Source organism: Suricata suricatta, chromosome X (genome assembly GCF_006229205.1).
Source record: "Suricata suricatta isolate VVHF042 chromosome X, meerkat_22Aug2017_6uvM2_HiC, whole genome shotgun sequence".
In the NCBI taxonomy this organism is placed as follows: Eukaryota; Metazoa; Chordata; class Mammalia; order Carnivora; family Herpestidae; genus Suricata; species Suricata suricatta.
In genome coordinates, this window is record NC_043717.1 from 11,269,461 (window position 1) to 11,296,641 (window position 27,181).

At 46.3% G+C, this 27,181-nt stretch overlaps 1 protein-coding gene across 1 annotated transcript in view; it reads left to right on the forward strand.

Moving 5' to 3' along the window:
* The first annotated feature begins 2 nt into the window (after window positions 1-2).
* The window catches only part of ZRSR2 (zinc finger CCCH-type, RNA binding motif and serine/arginine rich 2), a 27,917-nt gene continuing 738 nt past the window's right edge, over window positions 3-27,181 (forward strand). Inside the window, 11 exon segments of the mRNA XM_029930085.1 lie at window positions 3-117; window positions 522-601; window positions 3,950-4,028; window positions 9,383-9,491; window positions 9,689-9,775; window positions 12,566-12,604; window positions 13,164-13,282; window positions 17,877-18,090; window positions 23,657-23,712; window positions 24,428-24,537; window positions 26,985-27,181. Of these exon segments, the coding sequence (XP_029785945.1) occupies window positions 77-117; window positions 522-601; window positions 3,950-4,028; window positions 9,383-9,491; window positions 9,689-9,775; window positions 12,566-12,604; window positions 13,164-13,282; window positions 17,877-18,090; window positions 23,657-23,712; window positions 24,428-24,537; window positions 26,985-27,181 (1,131 nt within the window). The 5' untranslated portion in view covers window positions 3-76.

A 27,181-nucleotide genomic window follows, 5' to 3' on the forward strand; every position in this document is an offset into this window, starting at 1 on the left:
GCTTGCCCGCGTCCGCTCCCTTTCTCGTAAGCCCGCCCCTTCCGGCCAGCTCGTAGGGGCGTGGTTGCCTGGCAACATGGCGGCGCCCGGGAAGGTGAGGTTTCCGGAGAAGCCAAGGTAGGCTGCGCGGGCGGTGTTGAGTTGAGAAGAGGGGACGGAGCTGTCCGAGGCTGGACTCGGAGGATGTGTAGGGGAGCTGGGCCAGGCGGGAGCCACCGTGGCCGCCCGAGCGCTTCCTCCCGCGCGCCTCATACTGTCACCGGCGACCGCGGGTTTCGGGAGGCGAGGAGGGGACCAGGTGGCGGGATGGAAGAGAGCCGCCACCCGCTTGGGGAGCGCCGGGGCGATAGTAAATCCGTGTTCTGTGATTAAAACACGGGGAGCATGCTCTCACTCCGGGCCCCGAGCGGTTTCCGGCGTCTGGGCGCGGCGGCGGCGGCGCGGGGAGCGGGCGGGGGCGCTGGGGCGGCGCCGCAGGTGCGCTCCGTTGATCCCGGCGTGTGCGCGCGTCAATCTTCCAGCCACAAAAAGTACCGAGCTGCCCTGAAGAAGGAGAAACGGAAGAAACGGCGGCAGGAACTCGCTCGATTGAGAGACTCAGGTAACCGATGCCTCAGCCTGTTTTCTCTGTACGAAATTGCTCTCTCCGCTCCCTTCCTCTCTTGAACTTCCCAGTGTCAGAAGGAAACCGAGTATCGCGTCCGCTGAAAAATTACCGGGGCCACTGCCTCCCGAGTAAAGTTAGGCTAGACCCCCTTCAGAAACGATGTTTACGTACTGGAAAGGGGAGGAAAAGGTCATGGCGAGTCACCACTGATGCTGCGTAAGTATTTATGAAGTAGCTAATATGACAGGCGCAGGCATCGTGAATTGCAGCAGCTTGCACGTAGTAAGTATTCAGTGAATATTTTCCTTTGTAAAACCAGAACTCGAGGGGTTTAGACATTTTACAAGTTCTTCTCAAACTTGAGTAACACAAGAGACCCTTTGTTGACTCAGATTATTATTAATGTCATTTAAATATATCGAAGTGTAATGCTAGATACGAAACTCTAATTCGACTCTAAAACAGTATGTTTACGGATAATAAAACCAAGTGAAGTTACACATCCGGTACAATTCAAATCTACTTTCAAGTAACGTTGGGGGTGATGTGAAACCAGCTTACAGCACGAATATGGTTCTGATTGAAGTTTGGTATGCCACCGTGCTTATCTACCAGTTTTGTTTGTTTTTTCCTATTAAAATACTGCGGCACCTTCGTCCCTACTGGTTTCATGTGTCCTTCCCATGGCAGAATCGAACATTTATATCTCAAACCTGCCTGCTTACTACAATGAAATTAGTACTAAGTTATAAAAATTATATAGTCGTTATAAATGCCGACGGAAGCACTGGAATAACACAGTATTGATTATTCAGACAATTCTCTCTCTCCTTTTTTTTGGTTATAGTTGATATGTTGTATTTCACATGTAAGATGTAACGGTTTCGTATTTGAATACATTGCAAAAATGTATCTAGACAATTCTATGGGCTCTAGTAACCAAGAGTCTCCGGTCATGGGAAACATAGTTCCATTTTATTTACCATTAGAGTTGCCCAGTAATTATTTTAGTAACCATACTTGGAGTATTTCAAATGGGAAGAGTGCCTTGTTTACCTGCGGCCTGTGGTAGCATCTCTCTTTTATTCATTCAAGACTGAACCACTAAACACAGGACAAAGCATCAGGGATGAAAGGGAAAAACAGGGTAGGTTGGAGTTATTGGCGTGTGCCCACCCTCACCCCCGAGCCCCCTTAACGATCTCAACTACGTTACTTTGTTAACCTATTTTCTTCCAACATAACTTTTTTAAAAACTTCATCTTTTTCTTTTCCTGTTTTAAATCCTAGAGCTGTTGTTTGTATTGTGTCAATTTTTCTCCCCTTTGACTTTGTAAAATGCTTTTAGAGTGAGCCTTTGTAGAGAGGCGAGCTGGTCGTGTGCTTTGGCAGTTTAGTCAGTCGAAGGACGCAGTCACTGGTTTGGCCAGGATTATGCCCCTACTTTGGCCCACTCCAGCTCCCAACCCTTGGTGGGGCTTCCTGAATGGTGTGGCTTCCCAAACACTGCCGTTAATTGTAGCACATGCTGGATGTGGGAACAGTACCCAGAAGGCTAGAATAGATGTTCTATAAGAATTGCTGTAAGAGTGAGTTGGAAACTGAGTGGTAGAAATTTCTGGAGTATTGACCTCTCATTTTACTGGAAGCCTCTTTAGCATCCAGTTCTACTCGAAATAGCCCGAGATGAGCTGTCTTGTCAGGAACTAAGGTGACGTTAAGAATAAAAAGCACGTTGTCTCATTCAAATATATACACTTAGTTAGCTATACTGTACTTTTACGTATCCTTGCATATGTACATGTAGAGCAAACGCTATGCCCGGTACTGTTAGTGATCACCTGTGAGGAGTATGAGCTTGATTTGGGGAGGATGGAGGCGTGGAGTGAGTCAGGCAACATGGTTTTGAGCCTCAGCTGTGCCCAGGCCATGTCGACGCTGAGGACATGCGTCTGTGGGGTAAGCAGTCATCGCCCTGGCGCCAGGTTCCTTGGAAGGCCGTCTCTGTACATTAGCTCATTTAATAATCTGAATAACTAGATTTTATTCTGTGTGAGTTAGGACTTACCCTGTTTTTTTTTTTTTTTACCTATTTTAATTTCAGGTGCTAAAATAATGTAGCTGCTTAAGTAAATTATCTAGGACAGGGTGCGACTTTGATTAGACCTCTACTCAATATATGTGAGACAGATACAAAGTCTTTTTCCTTTAAGCCTGAGACCTTCTGTTTTATTTCCTTAGGGTCCCTTCAGTTTTCCTCATTTTTTCTCAAATTTAAATTCTGAATAGGAAAGGATATGAGTTTTTATTATATTAAGAATACTTTCCCACGTTCTTACTTTGAAAACACTCCAGTGTACAGAAAGTTGAGAAAACGTTGCAATAAACATCTATGACCCCTTCATCTGGTTTTGTCAGCTGTTAACGTTTGCTGTACTTTCTCTCGATTTATGTGCACACATATGTGCACATTTTGTCCTGCACTCTGCGTGTCAGTTGCAGATAGCATGACCTCTCACCCCTAAATCCTTCATCCTGCGTCTCCCAGGAATAAAGACCACAGTGTCAAACTTGCCGCCAAGTAAAGGCACAGCCCTTCAGTCCTGATACACAAGCCGCACAGGACCTTTCCCAGTCCGAGCCTGATTATTGTGCAAAGCCCTAGGCAGTTGCCCTGCCGTTTGGATTGGCACATCTTTTGATTAGCTCCCAGTTACACTCCTTGTGACAAATACTAGAAAGCCGACGCTGTATACCTGTCACTGCACACATCAGGGGACCTGTGATGTCACATTGTTCCCCTCTTAGTAACTCTAGGAGCGGTCAAAGTGTCGCCAATCAGATGGCTCCATTGTTGAGCGCGGTCCGCCTTTAATTAGTACTCAACAACGCGCTTGCGCTCATGTTCCGAGATGGTGTAAATAAATTTCTTGCCAACAAGCTTTCATCCAGTGTTTCCAGCATTTTTTTTCTAAACAGTTCTTACAGTGACAGTTCCAAAAATGACAGCTTTGCTACATTTTTTTGTTGCCATTCATCTGTAAAGATCAATGTTCCTTCTCACACTCTATCTCCTTTTTGAGTATCACAATGGAAGCATCAATTAATTTTTTAAATTTAATGTGTTATCTACCATTATTGTTCCTTTTGGGTATCGAGATTGTTTCAAATTTGGTTGAAGCCTCTAATGTTAGAGGCTTTTTTATTAGAAGGGCTTTAAAAACAGGTTTGTACCATAATTGTAAAGATTAGATTTTTATCTTCTTTCTTTTTTCTTTCTGAATCATTGACCAAGGTTTGACAATATTCAGATCATTTAACAAACCATTTAAATCCCCTTAGGACTGCCACGGGAGGAGGAGGAGGATGCTGTTACTGACGAACAACACCTAGAAGAGGAGATGCTATTGGAGACAGAGAGGTCAGCCGTGCTCGGAGCGCTTCCTCGTGAGCGCGGCTGCTGTATTTGAGTATTCCAAGTCTTTATGAACTAGTCCAGGTCTTCTGTAAAGCAGCTGATGCAACACAGGTCTTATAAAATACCTCGGATAAGCCATTTAAATCTCTGCCTGACAGACTTAAATTAGATGTTCTCATTTTTCTTAAATGGAAGTAGTTTTCACTATTTTTGCTAATTTATACATGTTTTTGAAAGAGAAATGGAGGGGCGCCTGGGTGGCTCCATCAGTTAAGCGTTCGGCTTCGGCTCAGGTCATGATCTCACGGTTCGTGGGTTCGAGCCCTGTGTCGGGCTCTGTGCTAACCGCTAGCTCAGAGCCTGGAGCCTGCTTCAGATTCTGTATATCCCTCTCTTTGACCCTCCCCTGCTCGCATTCTCTGTCTCTCAAAAAAAAAAAAAATGGAAATAAGTATAAAGTGAAAGAGCCTCAATAAATTCAGCACACTCAGAGATTGCCACCATTAGACATCTAAGTGAGGCTGTAGGGAGGTTGGGGGTCACCTGAATGGCTCAGTTGGTTAAGTGTCTGACTTCGGCTCTGGTCATGATATCGTGGTTCATGAGTTCAAGCCCCTCATCAGGCTCTGTGCTGACAGCTCGGAGCCTGGGGCCTACTTCGGATTCTGTGTCTCCCTCTCTGCCCCTCCCTCACTTATGCTCTGTCTCTCAAAAATGAATAAATGTTACAAATTTTTAAAAAAAATTTTTAATGTTTTTTTAAAATTTATTTTTGAGAGATAGAGACAGCGTGAGCAGGGGAGGGTCAGAGAGAGAGGGAGACACAGATTATGAAGCAGACTCCAGGCTGTGAGCTGTCAGCACAGAGCCTGACGTGGGGCCCAAACCCATAAACTGTGAGATCATGACGTGAGCCGAAGCCGGACACTTAATCGAATGAGCCACCGATGTGCCTCCCCAAATATTTTTAATTAAGAAAAACACACATGTAACCAGGGTGCCTGGGTGGCTCAATTGCTTGAGTCTGCCACGCTTGTTCTGCTCAAGTCATGATCCCAGAGTCATGGATTGAGCCCTGCATTGGGCCCCATCTTGCTCTCTGCACTGAGTGTGCAGTCTGTTTAAAATATCCTCTCTCCCTCCTTGTTTCCCCTTCCCTCTCTCCCCCTCCCTCCCTCCTTCCTTCCCTCCCTCTCCCCCTCCATTTCCCTCCCTCCTCCTCTTCTTCCCTCCCTTCCTCTCCCCATCTCTCCCTTTCTCTCTCCCCCTCCCTCCCTCTCTCCCCCTCTCTCCCTATACCACCCTCCCTCCCCCTCCCTCTCCCTCTCTCCCTCCCTCTCCCTTTGCCTCCTCCCTGCTTGTACTTTATCTTTCTAAAATAAAAAAAAAATTAAGCATGTAGATGTACTTTACATGTTTATTTCTATAATGGGAGGATATTTATGCATTTTAAAAATTGCTTTTCTTAATATATAGGACCTATATTTCAATTTTTCAAAAATCTTTAGTCATTTTTGAGAGAGCATGAACAGGGCAGGGGCAGACAGAGAAGGAGATCCAGAATCCGAAGCAGGCTCCAGGCTCCGAGCTGTCAGCACAGAGCCCGATGTGGGGCTTGAACTCACTGACTATGAGATCATGACCTGAGCTGAAGCCGGACGCTTAACCAGCCGAGCCCCCCGGCGCCCCGGGACCTATATTTCTGTGTTGATCCAGACACCCGATCCAACCATTTCCGTGGCAACACAGTGTCCGTTGTAGTAATGTAGCATAACTCTTTATTCATAATTTATAGTTCTCTACTGAAAGACATTTAGGTTATTTGCTATTAAATAACATTCACTTATTTACTATGAATTTCGTATTTCCTATTATTTATTAATTTATACACACGTACTTTTTACCATTCAGTAAAAAGTTGCCATGAGTATCCACACTTAAATATCCTCGGTGATTGTCCTGTTTTTTACTCAGGAAAATGGCTAGATGTGGAATTGTTGGGTCCAAGGAGAAGTGCACGTACAGTGCAGGCGGGTGGGTAGAAAGGCCAGCCAGTGCGGCCTTTCCGGCTGTGACTCCACGGGTCCACACCCCCGCCCATTCACTCCCACCAGGCGTCAGTGTCTAAACCTGCCGTCAGGAAAGTTGCATTTCATTGTTTCAAATATACATTTCTTAATTAGTACACTTGTGTATTTTCTAATATATTTTATTACCTACTTTAGATTAAGTCTTCCACTTTTCTTTTTGGGAATACATTTTTTAAAAGTTGGCTGTGTAAGCACTGTTATTACTATTAATCCTTGGGACACCTGGGTGGCTCAGTCGGTTGAGCGTCTGACTCTTGGCTCAGGTCATGATCTCAGGGTTCATGAGTTGGACAGTACGGAGTTTGGCATTCTCCCTCCGCTCATGTGCGCGCACCCGCACTCTCTCAACATAAATAAAAATATGGAAAGAAAAAAAGATATCTCTCCTTTATGTGTTGTATGTATGATGTATGTTTTTCTCACTTGTCATCAGTCCTAACCTGGCTTATGGCATTCCTCACCATAGTTTGATTTTCACGTCCTCAACTTTTATCGTGATATCTGGCCTTGGTGTCTGGACTGTAAAAGGCCGCCTCCATCCCAAGATGATGAATCTATTCTGTTTTGTGCTCAGTATTTTTCAGGGGGTAGTTTTTTTTTTCTTTCCCATGTTGTGCAGAATAATGTGCATGTACTTGATGGGGCTCAACCATGCACTTAAAAATGGTTAAAATCCTGAATTTTATGGTACGTATATTTTGCCACAATAAAAAGTAAATATTTTTTAAAAGGAGTAAAATACTTTATAGACACTCTAGCTGTTCAGTAGTGTCTTTACTGGGGAATGTTGCTTCTTTGCATGTAATTCATTCCCGTTCTCCACCAGGGCACATTAATAGGTGCAGTCGTCCAGAAGCCAAAGGAAAGTGCAGTGGTGATGGAGGCCATGCAGAGTGAGCCCGAACTGCATTGCGGCCAGGGCCCCGCCGCTTGCTGGCTGTGTTCCAGGAGCTTGTCTCTAAGCTTCAGTTTCCTCGTCTTAAATCTGGAGATAAAATGGAAATAAAAAAAATCAATCCTAGTAGCCACCTCCTAGAATTAGGGAGACCGAATGAGACGGCAGGTGCATACACTCAACCCCGCTTGCGTTAGAGTCCTGTTACAGTGAAGACGATGCACATGGTATGAAATAGGTCGTTTTTTGTTTTCCCATTTGAGATGCTGCTTTTAAGTCACATAGCAGATCTTTGTGTTCCTTTGTTCTTTGTTCCTGTACAAGTTGACGATACCGTGTTGAAAGACGAGAGCGAATTCTGCGACAGTAGCGCCCGGCTCTATGTACGGCCTTAACGCGGAGCTGTAGCAGCGACAGTAACGTGGGCGGACGTGACAGTGGTGAGGACAGACTGGGTTTCCTTACTCCTGACCGCAGGGGAAGCCGAGCTCCACTCTTGATTTGTGCGGGGGATTTGCGCCTCTTAAAGGGAGAGTGAGGGAGGAGTACAGGGCCCAGGAGAAGTGGAGACGTGGTGAAGAAGCACAAGGGGTTGGTGAGTGTGGGTGTGACCAGGCCAGCTGCGCTTGTCAGCAGGCAGAAGATTCAGAGGCTGCGACACAGAGGCCGATTCTTAAAGGCTGCATGTCCCATGCGCGGCTCTCGGGTCCTGGAGAGAGACCCATTCGCAATCATAAGCCCTTTTCAGTAAACGCTCTAAGAAAGGGAGGGCGGCGGCCCATCATCCCGTATTGGCTGGAACAGTCCATTTTCCTGGCAGCATTGAGCTTTCTCGGGCGTTTTCGCGGCGCGGGGTGGGGGGGGCCACTACTGGGGGGGTCACTCTGAGGACAGGCCTTCCACTGCAGCAGGCCGTGCTAGAGTCCGCTCCAGGCTTCCCGGGGCAGGGCTCGATGGACTGACGTGCCGGAGCTCTGCGGTCCCGGTCCTCAGCACTGTTCAAGTTGCTCAGCTGTAAAGTTTGTGCCATTTTACTCATTTGAGGTCTTAGATTTATATGCACTTTGCTTCGGTTGATATACAATTAATTTATTCCTCGAAAGAGTCATAAATTAGAAGCATCTATACATAACCTACGAAATGCACCAGAATGTTGATGTATGCTGTGTGACCGTCTCTCCCATGGGTAAAAGATGTGTTCCTACAATCCAGTTGGGAATTAAATCTCTTCCTGTAGGTATCTGATACTGTGAATAGGTGCCCTAGACGAGACAGAAAACCTTATTTAACTCCCGATGTTGCTGAAGTAATACAGACCCATTTCTTGTATTTCACTTCTGTTTTATAAATTCAGTGGCAAAATGGCACTCTAGGTTCTGTACATCATAGGGCGCCTGGGTGGCTCAGTTGGTTAAGAGTCCAATTTCGGCTCAGGTTGTGATCTCACGGTTCCTGGCTTTGAGCCCCCATCAGGTTCTGTGCTGACATCTCGGAGCCTGGAGCCTGCTTTGGATCCTGTGTCTCCCTGTCTCTCTCTGCCCCTCCCCACTCATGGTTTGTGTCTCTGTCTCTCTCTTTCCCTCTCTCCCTCTCTCCCTCCCTCCCTCCCTCCCTCCCTCCCTCTCAATGAAAATTAAAAATAAATATCTGATTGGCTTTTGAAGTTTTGAAATGCAGCCCACCTTTCAATTAGAAACTTGTGCTATTGGATGTCTGAGACGCTTGCCATTTTAAGATGTCACTCTTTATAATTGGCCATTTAAAAAAATAAACTAGACCCCTGCTCATTTATTTTTATAACTCCTTGTCCTCTTAAAACCTGTGGCTTTGATTGAAAGACAAGATCAGGTATGATTTTCCTTCCCTTCTTTGAGCAGTTTAGGTGCCTGGGGCAAGCCACAGGAGTCTCTTGAAGCCACAGGAGTCCGGAGGAGCCGCACAAAGATCTGCGGCCGCAGACGACAGGTTTTCATGGTGCCGCCGCCTTGCGTTGCCACTTGAAAACCGCATAGAAGAGAAAGGGCAGGACCCTGTGAGTGGGAAAAGCTAGATGGCGCTTTGAAACTTGGCATCTTTATTGACTCCTAAACATCACAAGGGGCAACCTAAAAGGAAAGTTGAGTGTCCTCGTCCTCTGTAAAAGATGTCACCGGGATCATGTGTGCACATAGTGATTTTCAGCCGTTTCCCTCTAGGAAAAGAGCCACTGAGATGCAATGCTTTTCCAAGATTGATACTCACATCTTCTGTTCCTCTTTCCACTTAACTGCTTTCTGGGAAATATCTCCCACGATAGCTTCATCATTTTGCTATCATTGGGTGTATTTGTAGATTAACGCTCATTTCTTTTGGTTGCATCATTACATTGATAGGCAAAAGTTACACGAGGCGTGGTTGCTTCGGGAGCAGAAGGCCCAAGAAGAATTCAGAATAAAGAAGGAAAAGGAAGAGGCCGCCAGAAAACGGCAGGAAGAACAAGAGGTATGGTGCTCACCAGATGGGCAGCTCGCTAGTGAACCGAGATACCTCTTACGAGTTATAGATTTTTCAACTTAAAAGAATGGATAATATCCATTTTGCCCATGGGAAAGCTTTTCATTTATCTTCCCTGTACGTTAAATGTTTTCAAAAAGTGAGTGAAAAGAATTACCTTTCCTTTCCTTTTCTTTCCTGTAAAGAGAAAGCTAAAGGAAGAATGGGAAGAGCAGCAGAGGAAAGAGAGAGAAGAGGAGGAGCAGAAGCTGCAAGAGAAGAGAGAGAGAGAGGTGATTCCCGCCCTGGGAGGATAGGCCCGGGCTGGGGCTGAGGAAGAAGCTGTAGGCAGGCGGGGGTTTGGGCTGGGTTTTCCAGTTCAGGAGAGTCCTGGTTGTGGTATATGTTCCGTTATGCTCTCCTTTGGGTCTGGGCGGTGGCACGTACCTTAAATTAAGGCTTTCCTGCAACTACTCATCTTCCCCTTTATACAAGGGATTGGCAGACTTTTTCTGTAAAGGCCATAGAGGTAATATTTTAGGCTTTGTAGTTTGTATGGTCTCTTTTACAAACATCCAACTCTGTTGGTGCGCCATGAAAACAGCCATAGATAATAAATAAATGGTTGTGGCTGTGTTCTAATAAAATTGTATTGTTTTCTTTCTCAGAACAGGCAGCTGGCCCCTGCTCGACACTTTGTACCACTCTAGTGCAAGTGTTTTGTTGCTCTGGCCCGTCACGTTCCCACCAAAGTGTTTTTCTGAGGTTCTGTTGTATATAGGTTGACTCATTTAGAGAATATTTTGTATAGTTTCCACATTTATTTAGTAAATGAGACACTTAACTGCTTATGACATGTCAGCTAGAATGAATGGATTGAAAGAAATCACGAACTCAGATATTTAGGAAAATTAGGAAATACTTTTTGTTGCTAAATCCTGACTCCCTTTCCAACTTGGCTATAAAGGTCATTGTAGCTAACACATAGTCACTCATTAAAGAAAGAAATCTGTAGGGTCTATGTGTATGTGTGTGTGTGTGTGTGTGTGTGTGTGTGTGTGTGTGTGTATATATATATATATATATATATATCTTCTGGGATCTTTGAAAAAATTGTTTTGATGTATTTTGCTGCTGTTCCTGAATGCTGTGTATTTATTTCCAAGACCCCACAGCTCATCATTCCTTGACTGATTCAGCATGATGTATTTTTTCTATCATGTCCCCAGTTTGAATAGCATAAAAGTGGGTAGTCAGTCATCTCATCACAGAGAAAAATGGATTTGTTTATCCTAGTTGTGATAAGGTAGAAGCAACCTCCACGAACTTTGTTTTCTGTGTCTCTGGCCTTCAGTTAATTGCAGTGCAAACTTTTAACACCCTTATTTGAGAGCTGCAGTGCAGATGAGGAGACCATGCTAGGTTTTTAGGGTGAAGGAAAACTGTTGGGAGCTTCTCATTATTTTATAGAGTAATGGCTTCCCATTTTAACAGTAGAATGTTCTCAGTTGAGGTCTTTCTGGCATCAGATAAAAGCAAAGTCTTCTTTTAAAAAAAGACTTTTGTTTGAAAGAAAGTCTTGTGAGACATTACAGAAAGGCAGGCAAACTGAAGCAGGTTCCAAGCATGTAGAAGGAGACGTGCCGTCTGTGTTTGTGCTGTGTGCGACGTGCTCGTCTGGTAGACGGAGGGAGAGCAGTGAAAGGGACAGTCCTCGCTGTCCTGGAGGGTTTAGATGGAGGGAGCCAGAATTTGAAGCGCCCTGGGATGATGCTAAGTGCTGGAAGGAAAGAAAGCAGGGGCATGTGACGGTGACTGCGGTAGGGGTGTGCTGCTTTAGATTGCCGCCTCGACGAGAGCTGGGCCAAGGAGCCGGTGTTTGCGCTGACACTTGCGTGCAGAGGCCTTGGGGAGACGGGGTCCAGGCAGAGGGAAGAGGCCTGAGCACGGAGCTGAAAAAACGTCAGGGCGCCTGAAATCTTAGAGCACAAAGCAGAGAGCCGGGGCGCTTAAGGGAGGAGGTCCGGACGGAGGCTCCCGGACTGGGAGGGGGAGTTTGCGTTTGAGGCTAAGCGTCCTAGGAAGCTGCTGCAGGGATTTTAAGCAGGGTTGGAGTCCATTTAATTTATATCTGCACCTTTAACAGATCATTGTAGCTTTTGTGTAAAGAAGGAGGGGGAATGAGGGGAGCAGGGAGCTGTGACCCAGGGAGGCAAGAGTGGATATAGCGTGACCAGTTAGAAGGCTGCTGTTCCAGGTAGGACGTGGTGGTTTGGATAAGGCGAGTACTTCCTAAGAAGTACACAGATTTGGGGTGTGTGGAGGCAGAGTCCGTGGGACTCTGGCTAGTAGGCTGAACGGACAGAGAGGGGAAGGAACAGGAGAGGAATTCCAGTTCTACTTTAGGTGGTTAGTCGGAAGGAGCGGGCCGCCTGGCGGATGGGGGTAGGGAAGAGCTGAGCCCACCCCCGGTGGCCAGGCAGAGTCATGAGCAGCTGGCCAGACGAGTCTTCTAGGTCATGCGCTCCGGGGCTGGGGAAGACAGGTCTGTCAAGAAGAATTTTAAATGTTCTGTTCAAATGACAGCTCAGAATTAAATGGCATATCGCCGGATTTCCTTTGCCTTTCCAAACAGTTTGAGATTTTGTCATCAGCCCGGATTACTACTGTTCATGTCATAATTTAAGCTCTGTTAAGTGTTGATGATGTTTCATCTGAGCATTGCATTTTGTAATATTCACTAATACTGGACCACTCATCTTGAAAGCTAGAATGTGGTGTATATGATGAAATATGCTAAACGTTACTGTCATTGAAACTTTTATAAAACTATGTTTTGCATTGTGAGCTGTTCAATGTTCTATTTGAATAAACATTTCCAGCCACATGTCCTTGGAAGGCTTTTCAGAAGATCTGTGCTGTAGAGAGCAAACTGGACCCTGAAGCCTTTTTGTGTGTGGTTTCTTTTTGTTGTTGGTTGGTTGTTTTTTAATTGTTACACTTGAGATTCTTAACCAGAGAAACCAGAGGAGGCTTTCCTGACTTGCACATTTTCATTGGTCCTGTGTTTGCACCATTTGTAGGAGGCTGTGCAGAAGATGCTGGAGCAGGCTGAATCTGAGGTATTTTTAATCCTTCCATTCAGAGTTGGAGATCAGTGAACATTTCTATAAAAACAAGTCTAGTAACGTTAATTTTGTGGTAAGCTACTTAGGTCATGTCTGAATATCGGAATCCCTTTTGTGGCTCTGTGACTTTTTACAGCAGTGCCAACAACAGCAGGAGTTTTCTGACGAACAAAAGCAAATGGTATCAGATCAGCCCTGTGGACAGTGCTTATTTATAGTCCTTAAAGTGTGTGTGGGCTACAGGACACGCTGCTGCCCCAAAACAGAGCAGCTGAACATCCCCTCGGGTGGCTCCCCGACAGGTCCTCTGATCTGTTCAGAATGGATGGCTCCCAGTGGCCGCAGCGATGCCCGGTGTGGGCCGTGAGCGGAAGCCAGCAGACGGCTGGGGCATGTCTCCAGACTGTTTGTGAAGTCTCGATTGTGTTAGGACCCAAATGTATATATACTTAACTCCATTTTTAATTTTGGCCAAAATATTTGGATATGTTTGAAACAGTGAGTTCTTTGTGGATTTTTACACCACCAGTAAAGTCATGGTTATTTTCAACAGTTGGAAAACGGTGCCGCATGGCAAAACCCAGAACCACCCACGGACTTAAGGATAATGGAGAAAGACCGAGCTAATTGTCCATTCTACAGTAAAACAGGAGCGTGCAGATTTGGAGATAGGTAACTAACTTTGCTTTATCATGAATCGAAATGTCGAGGGTTTTGAGTTCTCTCTTGGGGAGCATTGCAGGCTCGAGTCTGACGTGCACACAGTCAGGTGCCGGCGGCACTCTTGCGGCCTCTGCAGTCCTGCTGCCCGCCCGGGCTGTACCCTGCCGTCCTTCGCGGCTTCGCCAAGCCCCTTGGCTTTCTCTTCTCTTCCTGTGCTTGCGTGGGTCCACGGGGGATGGCTCGGATGGGGAAATGACGGATCTCAACACACTGGAGTAGCTTGGCTTTCCTTTTTCTTTTCTTTTTCTTTTTTTTTTTTTTAATTTTTTGAATGGCTGACACTGTGCACAAAAGAGACTTTAAAAAATTGGCATGCCTTGAAAAAATAAAATGAATGAATTAAAATTAAAATTATTGGCTGCACAGAGGGCCATCTGTGAAAGGACCCGAGAGAGTGGGGAAAAATATTGTTACTCCCCATTCTCGGTCTCCCTGCTCTGACTCAAGAACAGACCCCGGGTGCAGAAACTGACTTTAGCGGCCACCACTTCGAGAAGGTTACTTAAACCTTCTGTGCCTTAGTTTCCTCCTTTGTAAAACCAGGATTAAAAGTGTATCTCGCTTCGAAGGGAGCTGGTCGGGAGGCTGCAGGGAGCGCATGTGGGGGAAGCACAGAGGGCTGTGGTGGGCACACGGCACGCTGTCCTGAGCGTTTGCTGCTCTTTTCCTTCTGTCCTGGTGGCCCTTACTCTCTGAGACCCTCAGTCCCCTGCCTCTTTAGGCTCCGTGTTTTTGAGACAGGACATTTCATGTGGAGAACTAAGTGTCCGTGTCTTCATTCATTGAGCAAATATTTAAATAGTATATGCCAGGAGGCATTGGTGATTTTTATAATTTGTCTTATTTATGAATGACCAACTCAAAGTACACAAATAATTCATAATGGTGAGTTAATCTATCCAAGACACAATCTGATGATTACTAACCATTCCGCAGAAGAGAGCTAATCATTTCTTAGTGTCCTGTTAATCCTGAGCGGGTTATGAATAAGCAAATTCATGTGTATTTAATGAGAAGACTCTATGTTGTCGCTCACTTTATTCATAAAATTATCCATACCCTGAGTTTCATTTCCTTCTTTGAAAATATGACCTTTCTCTTATTTTTCATATTTAATTGAAGCCCTCATGCCTTTACATTTTTTAAGAGCAATGGTTCTCAACCCAGGTGCACGTTAGAATCCTCTAGAAAGCTTTAAAAAGGTTGTGTCCTACCTCAAGTTGAGTAGATCTGTGAGACTTGGGCAGTGTCACTTTTGAAAGGCCCTCAGATGTTTCTCATGCGCCCGGACTGAGAGCCGGTGACGAAGGCCATGTGGCTCCGTTGGCAGTGGAGAGCGGGGCTCGTGGAAACCCAGGGGCTCTGTGAAAGGGCTCGTGGGACGCAGGCAGTACCGACAGCCGCCTCCTGAGGACCTGGGAACTAAGGAAAGGAGAGGAGAGTTTGTTCCCCTTTGTACCTTCAGAAGTGTTGCCTGAACATTTGCTTAAATTCATCAAGAAGTAGTCAGCATTGATGTTAAGCGTGTCCCACCCAAGACACCAGCTGGGACTCGATGCCCGTTCAGGTTTGTGCGGGCGGCCGGGCCGGGCTGCGCTTACGGTTCTCCAGCTGCAGGACTCCTCATTTATGAGGCGTCTCTAGCATTTCCTTGAATTTGCAGACTGCGCTCTTGTGATTCTAAATTCTCCGTTTGATGGGCAAAACTGAGAAGGGGAGACGGCCTAAAGGGTTTCAGGAAATCAGCCGGCGGTACTTGTTTGTGGAAAGGAGAGTGGACCATCAGGCTCTTAAAACCCAGCCCTGAGAGTCGTTTCAAGGAGATCATTGGCAGTGATCAGAAGAGTTTGTGAACATTTCTTAATATTTCCCATGGCGCACAAAATGGAGAACATTTGGGTACTTTCGTCATTCAAGTGAGGAATTGTGAAACCAGATTCTATGCCATGAGCAGTTTCGAAATCCAGCCCCGTCCTGTCCGACAGCGAAGCTGTTCTCCTTCTACGAAGAGCTGCGGCGACTTGCTCCAGAATCCCGGAGCTGTTCTTTGCTCTGGAGGCTTGACCCATCCTCAGACAGACACTCCCATAACCTAAGCATTCCTTCTGTGGTTTCGTTTTTGTAGTCAGTGCACAGTTGAACTCTAGGACCTTTCTGGAGTTGGTACTTCTTGGACTCACAGCTTGGAGGGGAGTTCTGGTTTTTGTTTTTCGTTTCCCTCCTGAAAACATAATTGCTGATGAAAAGTAAAACTTATCAGAGTAGTTATTTATAACTCACTGATTTTCAGGAGTGATTCAAAGAGAGCTTGTGATCTACTGTGCTACATTTACCAAAAGCAAAGGAAAGGAGGAGAAAGTGAGCTTTGGTGAACGTGCAGTGCGTTTGGCCCTGGATTGTAACTAAGCCCGGGCAAATAAAGGCCTATTTAGTTCTTACCAAAAAGGAAGAGTGAGTGGTATCTCTGGAAAGACCAGAGATTTTCCAGGCATCAGATTCTACATGTTTTTTCCATGGAATACTGCTGAAAGACCTGGAGTAAGGAGATGGACAGTCACTTTGATGGAGGTTTTGTTAATAGCTGCTTACATAATTTTCCCAAAAATGCTTCTTACGGAGACCTTCAGTAAATGCTTGCAGCCTCATTTCAGCATGTAACTTGATTCCGTGAAGGACAAAGGTAGTGGGAACCTCAAGTCCTCCTTCAGGAAGAGAAAAAGAGGTGTAGTCCGTTGGCTATGCCTGAAGGGGCATCTGGAGACCAGGTTCACAGGCTGACCTTGGGCCAGAGTCATATTCCGTGATTTTCTGGCAGTCTTACTCTACTCAACTAACTGCATGATAAGTAAATAGCACTGCCCAAACCACGGCTTCCCAAGCATGGCTGACCTTCAGGATCAGGTGGGAAGAATTACTGTGAAAATATGGATTCCCCATCCTGAGGTCTTAACAGATGGTCTGGAACACAACCTGAGAAATCTCTGGTCTTTCCAGGCGATTTTGGGAATCACACAGGTTTGGTACCACACCTTTAGATTGCCTTCCCAAATCTCTCTGGTCTTAGCTGACTTCTCAGGAGAAGCTGTAGGCTGACCCTGAATGAACTCCAATTGTATGGACTGTCTCCAGGACAAGTGGGGATTTTCCCTAAACAGGGACTTTGACTCTGTCCCAAAACTCAAATGCTCATTTGACACCTTGGGAACTAGAGCCAAGTTCATTCAGATGTAATAATCCCACGAGCAGAATTTTAACCTTGTTAAATTGGTTCCTTGTTGAAGTCTGTATGTGCTTTGTACTTGGAAAATTCTGATTCACCACTAACACTATAATCAGGTTCAAGTTTCAGTCTTTGTGCTGCCAGTAGCTCTACTTGGGAAGATGGATCTCCTCTCCAGGTGTCTAACAGAATAATCTAACCAGGAGGGTCTTCGGACACTTCACGGTAATGGACACTGCGCATCTCTGCACTGGGTATGACGTATTGGGGGCGCTTTGTATGCGCTGTCTCTCCTGGTGCACAGATGTGTTACAGAGAGGGAGAGTGAGGAGTTCAACATTTAGTCATTTCAAGGCCATCGATTTTTCTAACACTTGCCGTGTTCTCCAGCTCTTTTTCTTCCCAAGTTGTGGGGATTTTTATTTTCCTGAAAACTTTGTCACAACCAATTTTTAACTAGAAACCTGATAGGAAAATTTAATGATCTGGAACCTTGAACTACATTTCCCCCCCCTCATTTTTGGAGAAGGAAGTAAATAAAGTTAACTGCTATAAAAGACTTAAAATACTCAGGTATAACCTGATTCCGTTGAAACTGTGACAAGAAAAATATCCTTCATAATGATCACCCTCATTACATGAAAACCAATTGTATTCATCACACCATAACATGAACAGGCACTGACTGTAAGCTAACTCTGGTCTCGCGAACTGTCTCAGCCATGTGACCCAGGTAAGTGTGCTTCTCTAGGCCTCAGCTTCCATCTTTGCAAAGTGAGGAAAATATTGGCCCCGACTGTCCTGACGGGTTGTGAGGATCAGAGGAAGGAAAATGCCATGGAAACCATGAAATGCTATACACACGTGAAACTGAAGTATCCCATTAGCTTGAAACGCTTAGGTCACCCTACTGTCTAGGCATGGACTTAGCTGCAGATCGTATTGAACTAGGATCGTATTGTTCTCCCCTTCCTCCTGAGTCCCCTGTCTGGTGTCTTCGTGCCTGTCACCACAGTCCATCACGGCAGTGGACCTTCTTTTTTCCTGTGCTTGTACACGTGGGAGGCTTTGTGAATGTCACCAAGAGCCAGCTGAATGGCATATGAACTTGGAAATAATTCCCAACTTTACATCTTCATGAGAGCAAGTATATTGGTCAGTCTTAGAACAGGTTAGGTGTTGAAATTTGACATCTGGATAGGGTTTATTATGTTGCAAGTAAGTGGAAACCAAGTTATTTGGGTCTCTATCCCAAAGTATGAAGTGAGCTTTTGATATTCTAACTGTTGCACTGCTGCATTTAAGCCTCCCTTTCATATACAGGTGCTCACGGAAACACAATTTCCCAACCTCGAGTCCCACGCTTCTGATTAAAAGCATGTTCACGACATTTGGGATGGAGCAGTGCAGACGGGACGACTATGACCCTGATGCAAGCCTAGAGTACAGTGAAGAGGAAACCTACCAGCAGTTCCTGGACTTCTATGATGACGTGCTTCCCGAGTTCAAGAACGTGGGGAAAGTGATCCAGTTCAAGGTGGGCGTGCACAGTGCACATGAAGGAGGGGACAGCTCACTTCCCGCCAAAGTACCCCATAGGACATGAGTGCTAGGGCACAGGCTGCCTGCCTGGGTTGGCACAACACCTAGTCCGCTTTCGGGCACACAGGCGCTCGATACATGTGACTTCCTTCCCCTCCCTCCCTCCCCGCTGCCCCCACCTCTCAGTCCCTGTGCAGTAGAGGGACCACGTGAAACCTTTACTGTGTCCCAGTGGGCCGGTTCCTGGATGCCAGGATCTAGATGGATGGAGAGATCTCTCATCTGTTCATAGTACCTTTCTGGTGCAACTCTTCCCAGCCTGTGAACTCTCAGCAGGAGGCCATGGGCGTAGCCATGGCAGCGGTCATTTCGAGGCTGCCTGTGACGGGGGCGCCCCCCTCCCTCCCCTCTAGTGGAGCCAGAGTGTATGCGGTGGAACACCGCTTACTGAATTTGTTGCGTTATGCTGAAGGTACCTGCGTGCAACCTCCATCCAAGGAACCTGTTCGGTCTGCTGGACCCACCCAAGGAAAGACACCTCGATTCCTTTTTTTGACATTGTTTTTTTTCATTCAGTACTCTCAATACTGAATATGGTGTTCACCCAACCATGGCTTGTGGTGCAGCATACTGGGTGAGAAAGAGCCTTTCGGATTACAGATCGTTCTTTGAAAATATTCAGTAAGGCCAGAATAAAGGCAGAGGGCAATGTCCGCTGCCCTCAGGACCCAGGAGTTGAATCCTAGAAGAGGCCTCCTAGCTCATCTGTGATTTGATCAGATCCAAACCTGAATGATTTTGCTATGTTAGGGTGGGGGAAACGTCCCATAATTTGAAGGGGGGGTAGGAATAAAATGCCGTTTTTCTCCCAGCTGGTTGGCACCGACAGGGTCAAATTGGAACGCAGGGAACAGGGCCACTGCTAAGCACCCAGCAGCACTCACGGAAGGCAAAGCTATACTTCTGTTCATGGAGTACAAGATTTAAAAATATATATTTAAAAGTTCCTCTTCCCCCTTTACCTTGCGTTTCTGCGGCGCGCCCCTTCCGGTCTCCACGCCGCTTCTCGGCGGGCAGCGAGCCCGAGAGCGGAAGGGGCGCCCCCGCACGGCGCATGCTGGAAGCGCCGCCAGGGAGGCCGTGTGCTTTGGGGAGCTCCCGAAAGGGAGGAAATGGGACTGCATCAGTGCTTGCTGACCTGTGAGACCATCTGGGGGGGCGGGGGGGGACCTACACTCCACCCCTCCTGTGGAGGCCGCGGTGCGGCTGCTTTCAAAAGTTCCACCGCCTAGTGGGGGACCCCACCGTTCTTGTAACGGGCGGCGCCCGCTAGCCATGGTGCAGTTTTTTCTCTGGTTTAGAATTTTATCAGCCACGCTCATGCTAATCACATTGGAAGTTCTAAATGGGAAAGCGTTTAGTAAGAAAGTTTCCAAAACATTGACTTCATCATGGAAAATTAATGGGTCCTTGGGAGCCACTGGGTTAAATGATCTCTAAAGTTGCTGATGAAACTGACATGGCCTCCTGCCTTTCAGTCCTGCCAGGGATGGGGTTAGAAACCATCAGTATGGGTCCGCCTCTGTGGATACCTAGTAAAAGCACTGTAGAACAAATTTGTAGCAATGTAGATTCATTTTGAAAATAAAAGCCAGGGCATCTGGGTGGCTCAGTCGGTTAAGTGTCCAACTTCGACTCAGGTCATGATCTTACCTCGCAGGTTTGAGCCCCCCCGTCAGGCTCTGTGCTGACGGCTCAGAGCCTGGAGTCTGTTTCAGATTCTGTGTCTCCCTCTGTCTCTGACCCTTCCCTGCTCATGCTATCTCTCTGTCTCTCAAAAATAAGTAAAAAACAGAAAAGAAAATAAAAGCTAAACATTTGTATCAATATTTGAGGAACCTCTTACACCATTAAATAAAAATAAGTCCTATTTTTTATTAAACTTAAGTTTTTTAATTTATTTTTATTTTTTATTTAAAAAATTTTTTTTAATGTTTTATTTATTTTTGATACAGAGAGCATGAAAGGGGGAGGGGCAGAGAGAGAAGGAGACACAGAACCGGAAGCAGGCTCCAGGCTCTGAGCTAGCTGTCAGCACAGAGCCTGACGCGGGGCTCGAACTCACGAACATGAGATCTGACCTGAACCGAAGTCAGATGCTTAACCGACTGAGCCACCCAGGTGCCCCATAAACTTAAGTTTTTTAAAGTTTTATTTATTATTGAGAGAGAGACAGAGCATGAGCGGGGAGGGACAGAGAAAGAGGGAGACACAGCATCAGAAACAGGCTCCAGGCTCTGAGCTGTCAGCACAGAGCCCGACAGGGGGCTCAAACCCACGGACTGTGAGATCATGACCTGAGCTGAACTCGGAGGCTTAACCGACTGAGCCACCCAGGCGCCCCTGAATTTAAGTTCTTAAAGTTAAAGTTTAAAATTAAATTTAAGTTTATTTTGATTCCAGTATAGTTAACACATGGTGTAGTTTCAGGTGTGCAGTATAGTGATTCCAAAATTTTACGTATTTTTCAGTGCTTGTCAAGATAAGTGGACTCTTAACTCCCTTGCCCCGTTTCACCTATTCCCCTCCTCCTGCCTCTGCTCTACTAAGTATCTGTACTCTAGTTAAGAGTCTGTTTTTCTATTTCTTTTTTCTTCCTTTGTTTTCTTAAATTGTACATACGAGTGAAAACATGGTATTTGTCTTCCTCTGACTTATTTCGTTTAGCATTATACTCTCTAATCATGTTGTTGCAAATGGCAACATCTTGTTCTTTTTATGGCTGAATGGCATTCCATTGTATATTACCACATCTTCTTTATCCATTCGTCTATTGGCGGACACTTGGGTTGTTTTCATAAATTGGCTATTGTAAATAATGGTGCAATAAACATAGAGGTGGATGTGACCTTTTAAATTAGTGTTTTCATTTTCTTTCTTAAATACCCGGTAGTGCTATTACTGGATCATATGGTAATTCTGTTTTTACTTTTTGTGAGGAACCTCCATACTGTCTTCCACAGTGGCTGCACTAGTTTGCATTCCCACCAACAGTGCACAGTGGTTCTTTTTTTCCGAATACTTGCCAACACTTGTTGTTTCTTCTTGATTTTAGCCATTCCAACAGGTGTGAGGTGATATCTTATTGTGTTGATTTACACTTCCCTGATAATGCGTGATGTTGAGCTGCTTTTCATGTGTCTGTTGGCCACTGGATGTCTTCTTTGGAGAAATGTCTATTCATGTCTTCCCATTTATTTTAAATGTATATTTATTTTGAGAGAGAGAAAGAGAGCACAGCAGGGGAAGAGCAGAGAGAGAGGGAGACAGAGAATCCCAAGCAGGCTCCACACTGTAAGCGCAGAGCCCAATACAAGGCTCGATCTCACAAGCCCATAAGATCTTGACCTGAGCTGAAACCAAGAGTCGGATGTTTAACCTACTGAGACACCCAGGTGACCCTGTCTTCCCATTTTTACTTGGATTATTTGGTTTTTGGGGTGTTGGGTTGTGTAAGTTCTTTATATATGTTGGATATGAACCCTTTATTGGATATAACATTTACAAATATCTTCCCCCATTCCACAGGTTGCCTTTTATTAGTCTTATTGATTGTTACCTTTGCTGTGCAGAAGCTTTTTATTTTGATGGAGTCCCAATAGTTTATTTTTGCTTTTGTTTCCCTTGCCTCAGGAGACTTACCTTGAAAAATGTTGTTTCAGCTGATGTCAGAGACATTACTGCCTGTGCTCTCTTCTAGGTTTTTTATGGTTTCAGGTCTCACATTTAGGTCCTTCATCCATTTTATTTTTATGTATGGTGTGAGAAAGTGGTCGGGTTTCATTCCTTTGCATGTTTTCCCAGCACCATTTATAAAAGAGACTGTCTTTTCCCCATTGCGTATTCTTGCCTCCTTTGTTGAAAATTAATTGAGCATATAATCGTGGGTTTATTTCTGAGCTTTCTGTTCTGTTCCATTGATCTGTGTGTCCAGATTTGTCATTTCTGAAGGCAAATGATCAAATGTTCAACCCAACGAGTAGTAGAACAGTGCATATTAAATGAGATTATTCACACGTATCAGGTGAAAAATTATAAATTCTGTTAATACCAAGACTGGGTGAGGAAGTGTCCACTAGTAAATCCACTTCAGAGAGCAGTTTGTCAATACCTAGTGAGGTGAAGGTATGTGTCACTGGGACACCATTTCCGGTAATGCATTCCAGAGAAATGGTACCCACAGAGACACGTTCAGGGATGCCGATTGCAGCGCTGTTGATGAAAAATCGGAAGCACCTTGGATATATATCATGAAAGGAGTAGCTAAATAAATTTGATAATGTGATCTATCCAGCATATAGTTAAAATGAGTCATGTTTGGGGCGCCTGGATGGCTCAGTTGGTTAAGCGTCCAGCTTTGGCTCAGGTCATGATCTCACGGTTCGTGGGTTTGAGCTCCATGTCGGGCTCTGTGCTGACAGCTCAGAGCCTGGAGCCTGCTTCGGATTCTGTGTCTCCCTCTCTCTCTGACCCTCCCCTGCTCACGCTGTCTTTCCTTGTCTCTCAAAAATAAATAAAAAACATTTTAAAAAATTTTTAAAAAATTTAAAAAAAATGAGTCATGTGTATGTGATGATAACTTGAAAAAAGAATGTAAAATATTCACTATTTGTGTAAAAATGGTACAAAGCAGTACTATACATCATTTGTCAATACATATACAAGTTTTTTTTGCATATGTAAATATAAATATACCCATTTATTCACATAAACTATACCAAGGAAGACCTGTCTGTACATAATATACCTATGTATTTTATGGCATGCATATATGTGTATATGCCTGTCCGTGTGCATATAGACGTGTGTGTGTGTGTTTCCATTTGGAGCGTGAAGGACACGCCAGCCTCAGGCTAGTGCTCTTCCGTGCAGTGGGGGAGGGAGAGCAGGCAGAAAGGGGTTTCAGTTGGGTCTTTCATGTTTTGCATCTTTAAAGATTTTTAGTAGAAAATGGAAAGCCTTAGTGTTGAATCCGGGTGGTGTATGTGCGGGTTGATTTTTGTTTTCTGTATTTTTGTGTATGTATAAAGAATTTCACATCTATGAAAAACGAATCTAAATCACCAGGGATCAAATCATTGGGGTCTGCAGCGCTGCTGCGTGCGAAGCATGCCTTCAACGGACCTGCGCGTGCTATCGCATCTGGGTTTTGGAGTCTTCAAATCGTAACTGCTGTTGGTAATGTTACCCTGGCCAAGGCGCTGAGGACGACTGGGGCTGGCTCATTCCTTCATTTTTCTTTTTAAGGTTTTTTTGAGTTTTATTTATTTTGAGAGAGAGTGAGAGAGCACGAGGTGGGGAGAATCAGAGAGAGAGAGAGCGAGCGCGCATGAACCCCAAGCAGGCTCTGCACTGGCAGCATGAGCCCAATGTGGGGCTTGAACCCACAAACCATGATATTGTGACCCGAGCAGAAAACAAGAGTCAGATACTTAGCCGAGTGAGCCACCCGGGCGCCCCTTCCTTTATTTTTTTTAATCAAATTTTTCATTGCTCCTTAGGTCAGCTGCAACTTGGAACCTCACCTGAGAGGCAATGTGTACGTTCAGTATCAATCGTAAGTATTTGGAACATAAACATCTTCACATTTTGTCACAGTATAGTGTTGTGAGCATGCTGCCATCTGGGGTTTTCCAGTAAATCTATCACTTTCATAGGCATGGTATTTTAAAAAATGTAAATATCAAGAGTTGATACAGACATATATATAGAAGGGGTTTGGAAATGCATTTGTATTTCATTCATTGTATACTTACATAGGTTTGAGTCTTTCACAATAGTTACGTTTGTACTTACATAGTTTTAATAATTAAAGTACAAACTGGAAAGGGGGAACTAGAATAGAGAAGAGCAAAGTAGGCAGCGAAAGGGCCAGAAATTGAAGCCCCAAGCAACCTCTGTGCATCCGGGCCACACCACGGCTAATGGGTTAAATGAACGATTGTGATAATAAAAATAGCAATCCTGGCCGAGAAGAGAGGCTCGGCAGGTGGTAGACACTTCCGCATTGATAAGGGCCCCGTCTTGGCGTAAGCACCTGTGACTCCAGCCGACGGCCATGCGTCAGAACCTCTCGGCGGGTCCGTCAAACGTGCTCCTGAATAGATTGTGGGCATGCGCAGCCTAGATGCTCTCACGAGGACTCCCTGGAACAAAAGCAGTGAACTTGGCGGTGCTGCGATACCTGAATGCAAGGGGAATTGCCAGTAGGGCTCATCTACGTAATCGAAAGTTCCTGTGAAACGCATGTTTTCCTGTGTGGTGTTTTAAAGGGAAGAAGAATGCCAGGCGGCCCTGTCGCTGTTTAACGGACGATGGTACGCGGGACGGCAGCTCCAGTGCGAATTCTGCCCGGTGACCCGGTGGAAAATGGCCATTTGTGGTAAAATACAGCACGATGCTTTTACCCTGTTCGCTCCGGTGTCGTAGAGGACAGTCTCCAGGGAAGAAACAACCTTTCGGAGGGCGGAACGTAGCGTTGGCCTCCCACTCGACGCGCAGAGGCCGTTCTGTGCAGGCCGGCCCGTTTGGGACCTGTAATAGAGCGCGGGGCGCTTTCTGGAGGGGCGGCAGCCCCAGTGTGGCAGCCCTGGGCGCTAGGACGCGAGGACGCCCGAGGAGCTGGGCGAGGGGGAAGCCGCCTCCCCCGCGGGGCCGGCAGGGGGACCCCTCTCGGCTCCCCTCGGCAAGCTCGGTTTCTTTCCCCAACTTTCTCCCTGACGAGCCCGCTGTCATCTTGGCCGCTGGAAACGTTCGAACACATTCCGCCTTGCTCGAAAGCCCTACGCTTGTGCGGTGGAGACGGATCAGCGGTGGCGGGCAGTGAGGGCTTCCAGTCCGACCCACTGCCCTGTGGCTGCAGGACCAGCCTGTCCTGTGAATAGCTGTCGTTTTGTTTCTGTCACAGGAGCTTAGCTAAACCGTTACTGTTGAACCGTGGCCAGGAGCAAAGGTACGGAGCGGTTGTACCTTAGGGGTGCGCTTCCTTACCCTTTACTTTTCCTGGCTTACACTCGCCTGCTTAAAACCAAGTATTAAAACGATTTACGAATTGTTTATCTTCGGCAGCCCGGGCTTAATGGATGCTGTCACTTACAAACCATTTATTGAAGGAGGGGGACAATTCCGAGTTCCTTCCTTTGCAAAGCACCGCCGGTCCGCCTTCAGCGCGAAAGCTTGCGGGCAGCAGAGACGGGACTGCGCCGCCCCCCCCCCCCCCCCCCGCATCCCAGGCAGTTATTTTTGTCAGTTTCTGGGAATCCAGTGTGGCTTCAGTGAGGTTCCTCTGGGTGTGACATTGACTCCCCCAAACAGGACACTGTTATGCTTGTTATGTTAAATAACCGTTTTGTGATCGCCCCTCGGAAGGAGGCCGTTGGGCGGTTTTGTGTGTGCTCATTATTGCTCATTTGTGGACCTGCTTTGGGGAGATGACTGTCAGACACGTGGCCCCTCGTGAATGAGGCTGACTTGTGGTGTGGCCAGCGAGCCGGGGCCCTTTCTTCACGCCGGATGCGCGGATGTTTTCTCCCGTCTTGCGGGCTGCCTGCTCCCTTTGGTCGTGTCCCGTGCAGCACAGGTTTTAGTTTTGATGAAGTCTATTTTATCTATGGGTTTTTCTTTTTCTGCTTGTGCTTTTTGTGTCTTAAGAATCCCTCGCTCAGCTCAGTGATCCTCGCTCGAAGATTTTACTTGTATGTTTTCTTCAGAGAGTCATGTGGCTTCATGTCTTACGTTTAGGACTCTGGTCCATCATGTCTCTTTGTATACAACGTGTGCTGTGGAGGGATTTCACTTTTAGCTGTTGGACCCATTTGGGGAATTTACGGATTGAAAAAAAAAAGTTTGAAAACCTCAAGAGGTTCTCTGAGTCCTTCAGATCGATTTCAGCTTTGACAAGAATCATCCATATTAATAGCACTTGGTAAATTTAAAAGCATCCGGCCGTGTTTATCATCTTCTTAAAGTGGAAAGCAATTACCAGGCCCTCCCCTCGGACCAGGCTGTCTTCCAGTCGCTGGCCGTGTCCTGCAGCGCCATGCTGTCCCAGTGCCCTGTCACAGGGACTCGGGAGGGCTGGTGTTCAGTGTTGATTAGGGCTTCACACTGTCACTGGGACTGCGCAACCCTGAAAACAAGGCTGTGGCCACCATTTGTCACGCCGTCATGCAGCTGGGCAACAGGAGACTCTGCTTACTGAAAACCCGGGTTTGTTACCTTTCACAGTGCCGTCGGTTAGGGCATTTGAATATTTTTGAAATTCTGGGAACCAGAGCTATGACATCAGTTTATGTAGCCCCTTTTATTTCCTGAAGTTTATTTATCTTTTAATTTATTTTTTTAATGTTTGTTTATTTTAGAGAGACACAGAGTGTGAGCGGGGGAGGGGCAGAGAGAGAGGGACACCCAAAATCAGAAACAGGCTCCAGGCTCTGAGCTGTCAGCACAGAGCCCGATACAGGGCTTGAACCCACGATCCATGAGATCATGACCTGAGCTGAAATTGGCTGTGTAACCGACTGAGCCCCCCACGCGCCCCTTACATTTATTTATTTATTGAGAGACAAAGCAGGGAAGGGGCAGAGAGAAAGGGAGAGAGAACGCCCAGCAGGCTCTCGGCCGTCGGCGCAGAGCCCGATGCGGGCCTCCAAGAGTCAGACTGAGAGCCGGCCGCTCAGCTGCGGAGCCACCCAGGCGCCCCCGTGAGCCCCTTGCCGCTAATCCGCGGGGGCAAGTGGTCTGGCCCCTCCGAGCACCACACCGGCAGTGTGCGCTCTAGGAAGGATCAGCGGCAGCAGTAAGTGGTGTTTTCTCCCCGTGCCCTTGCAGGTCTGTTCGAAATTCAACAGTGTCCGAGAGGCAAGCACTGCAACTTCCTCCACGTCTTCCGAAACCCCAACAACGAGTTTTGGGAAGCCAACCGGGACATCTACCTGTCCCCCGAGCGCGCGGGCGCCTGCTTCGGCAAGGGCCCCGACCGGCGGGACCGGGCCGGCCACCACGACGACTACTACGCGCGGCCCCGG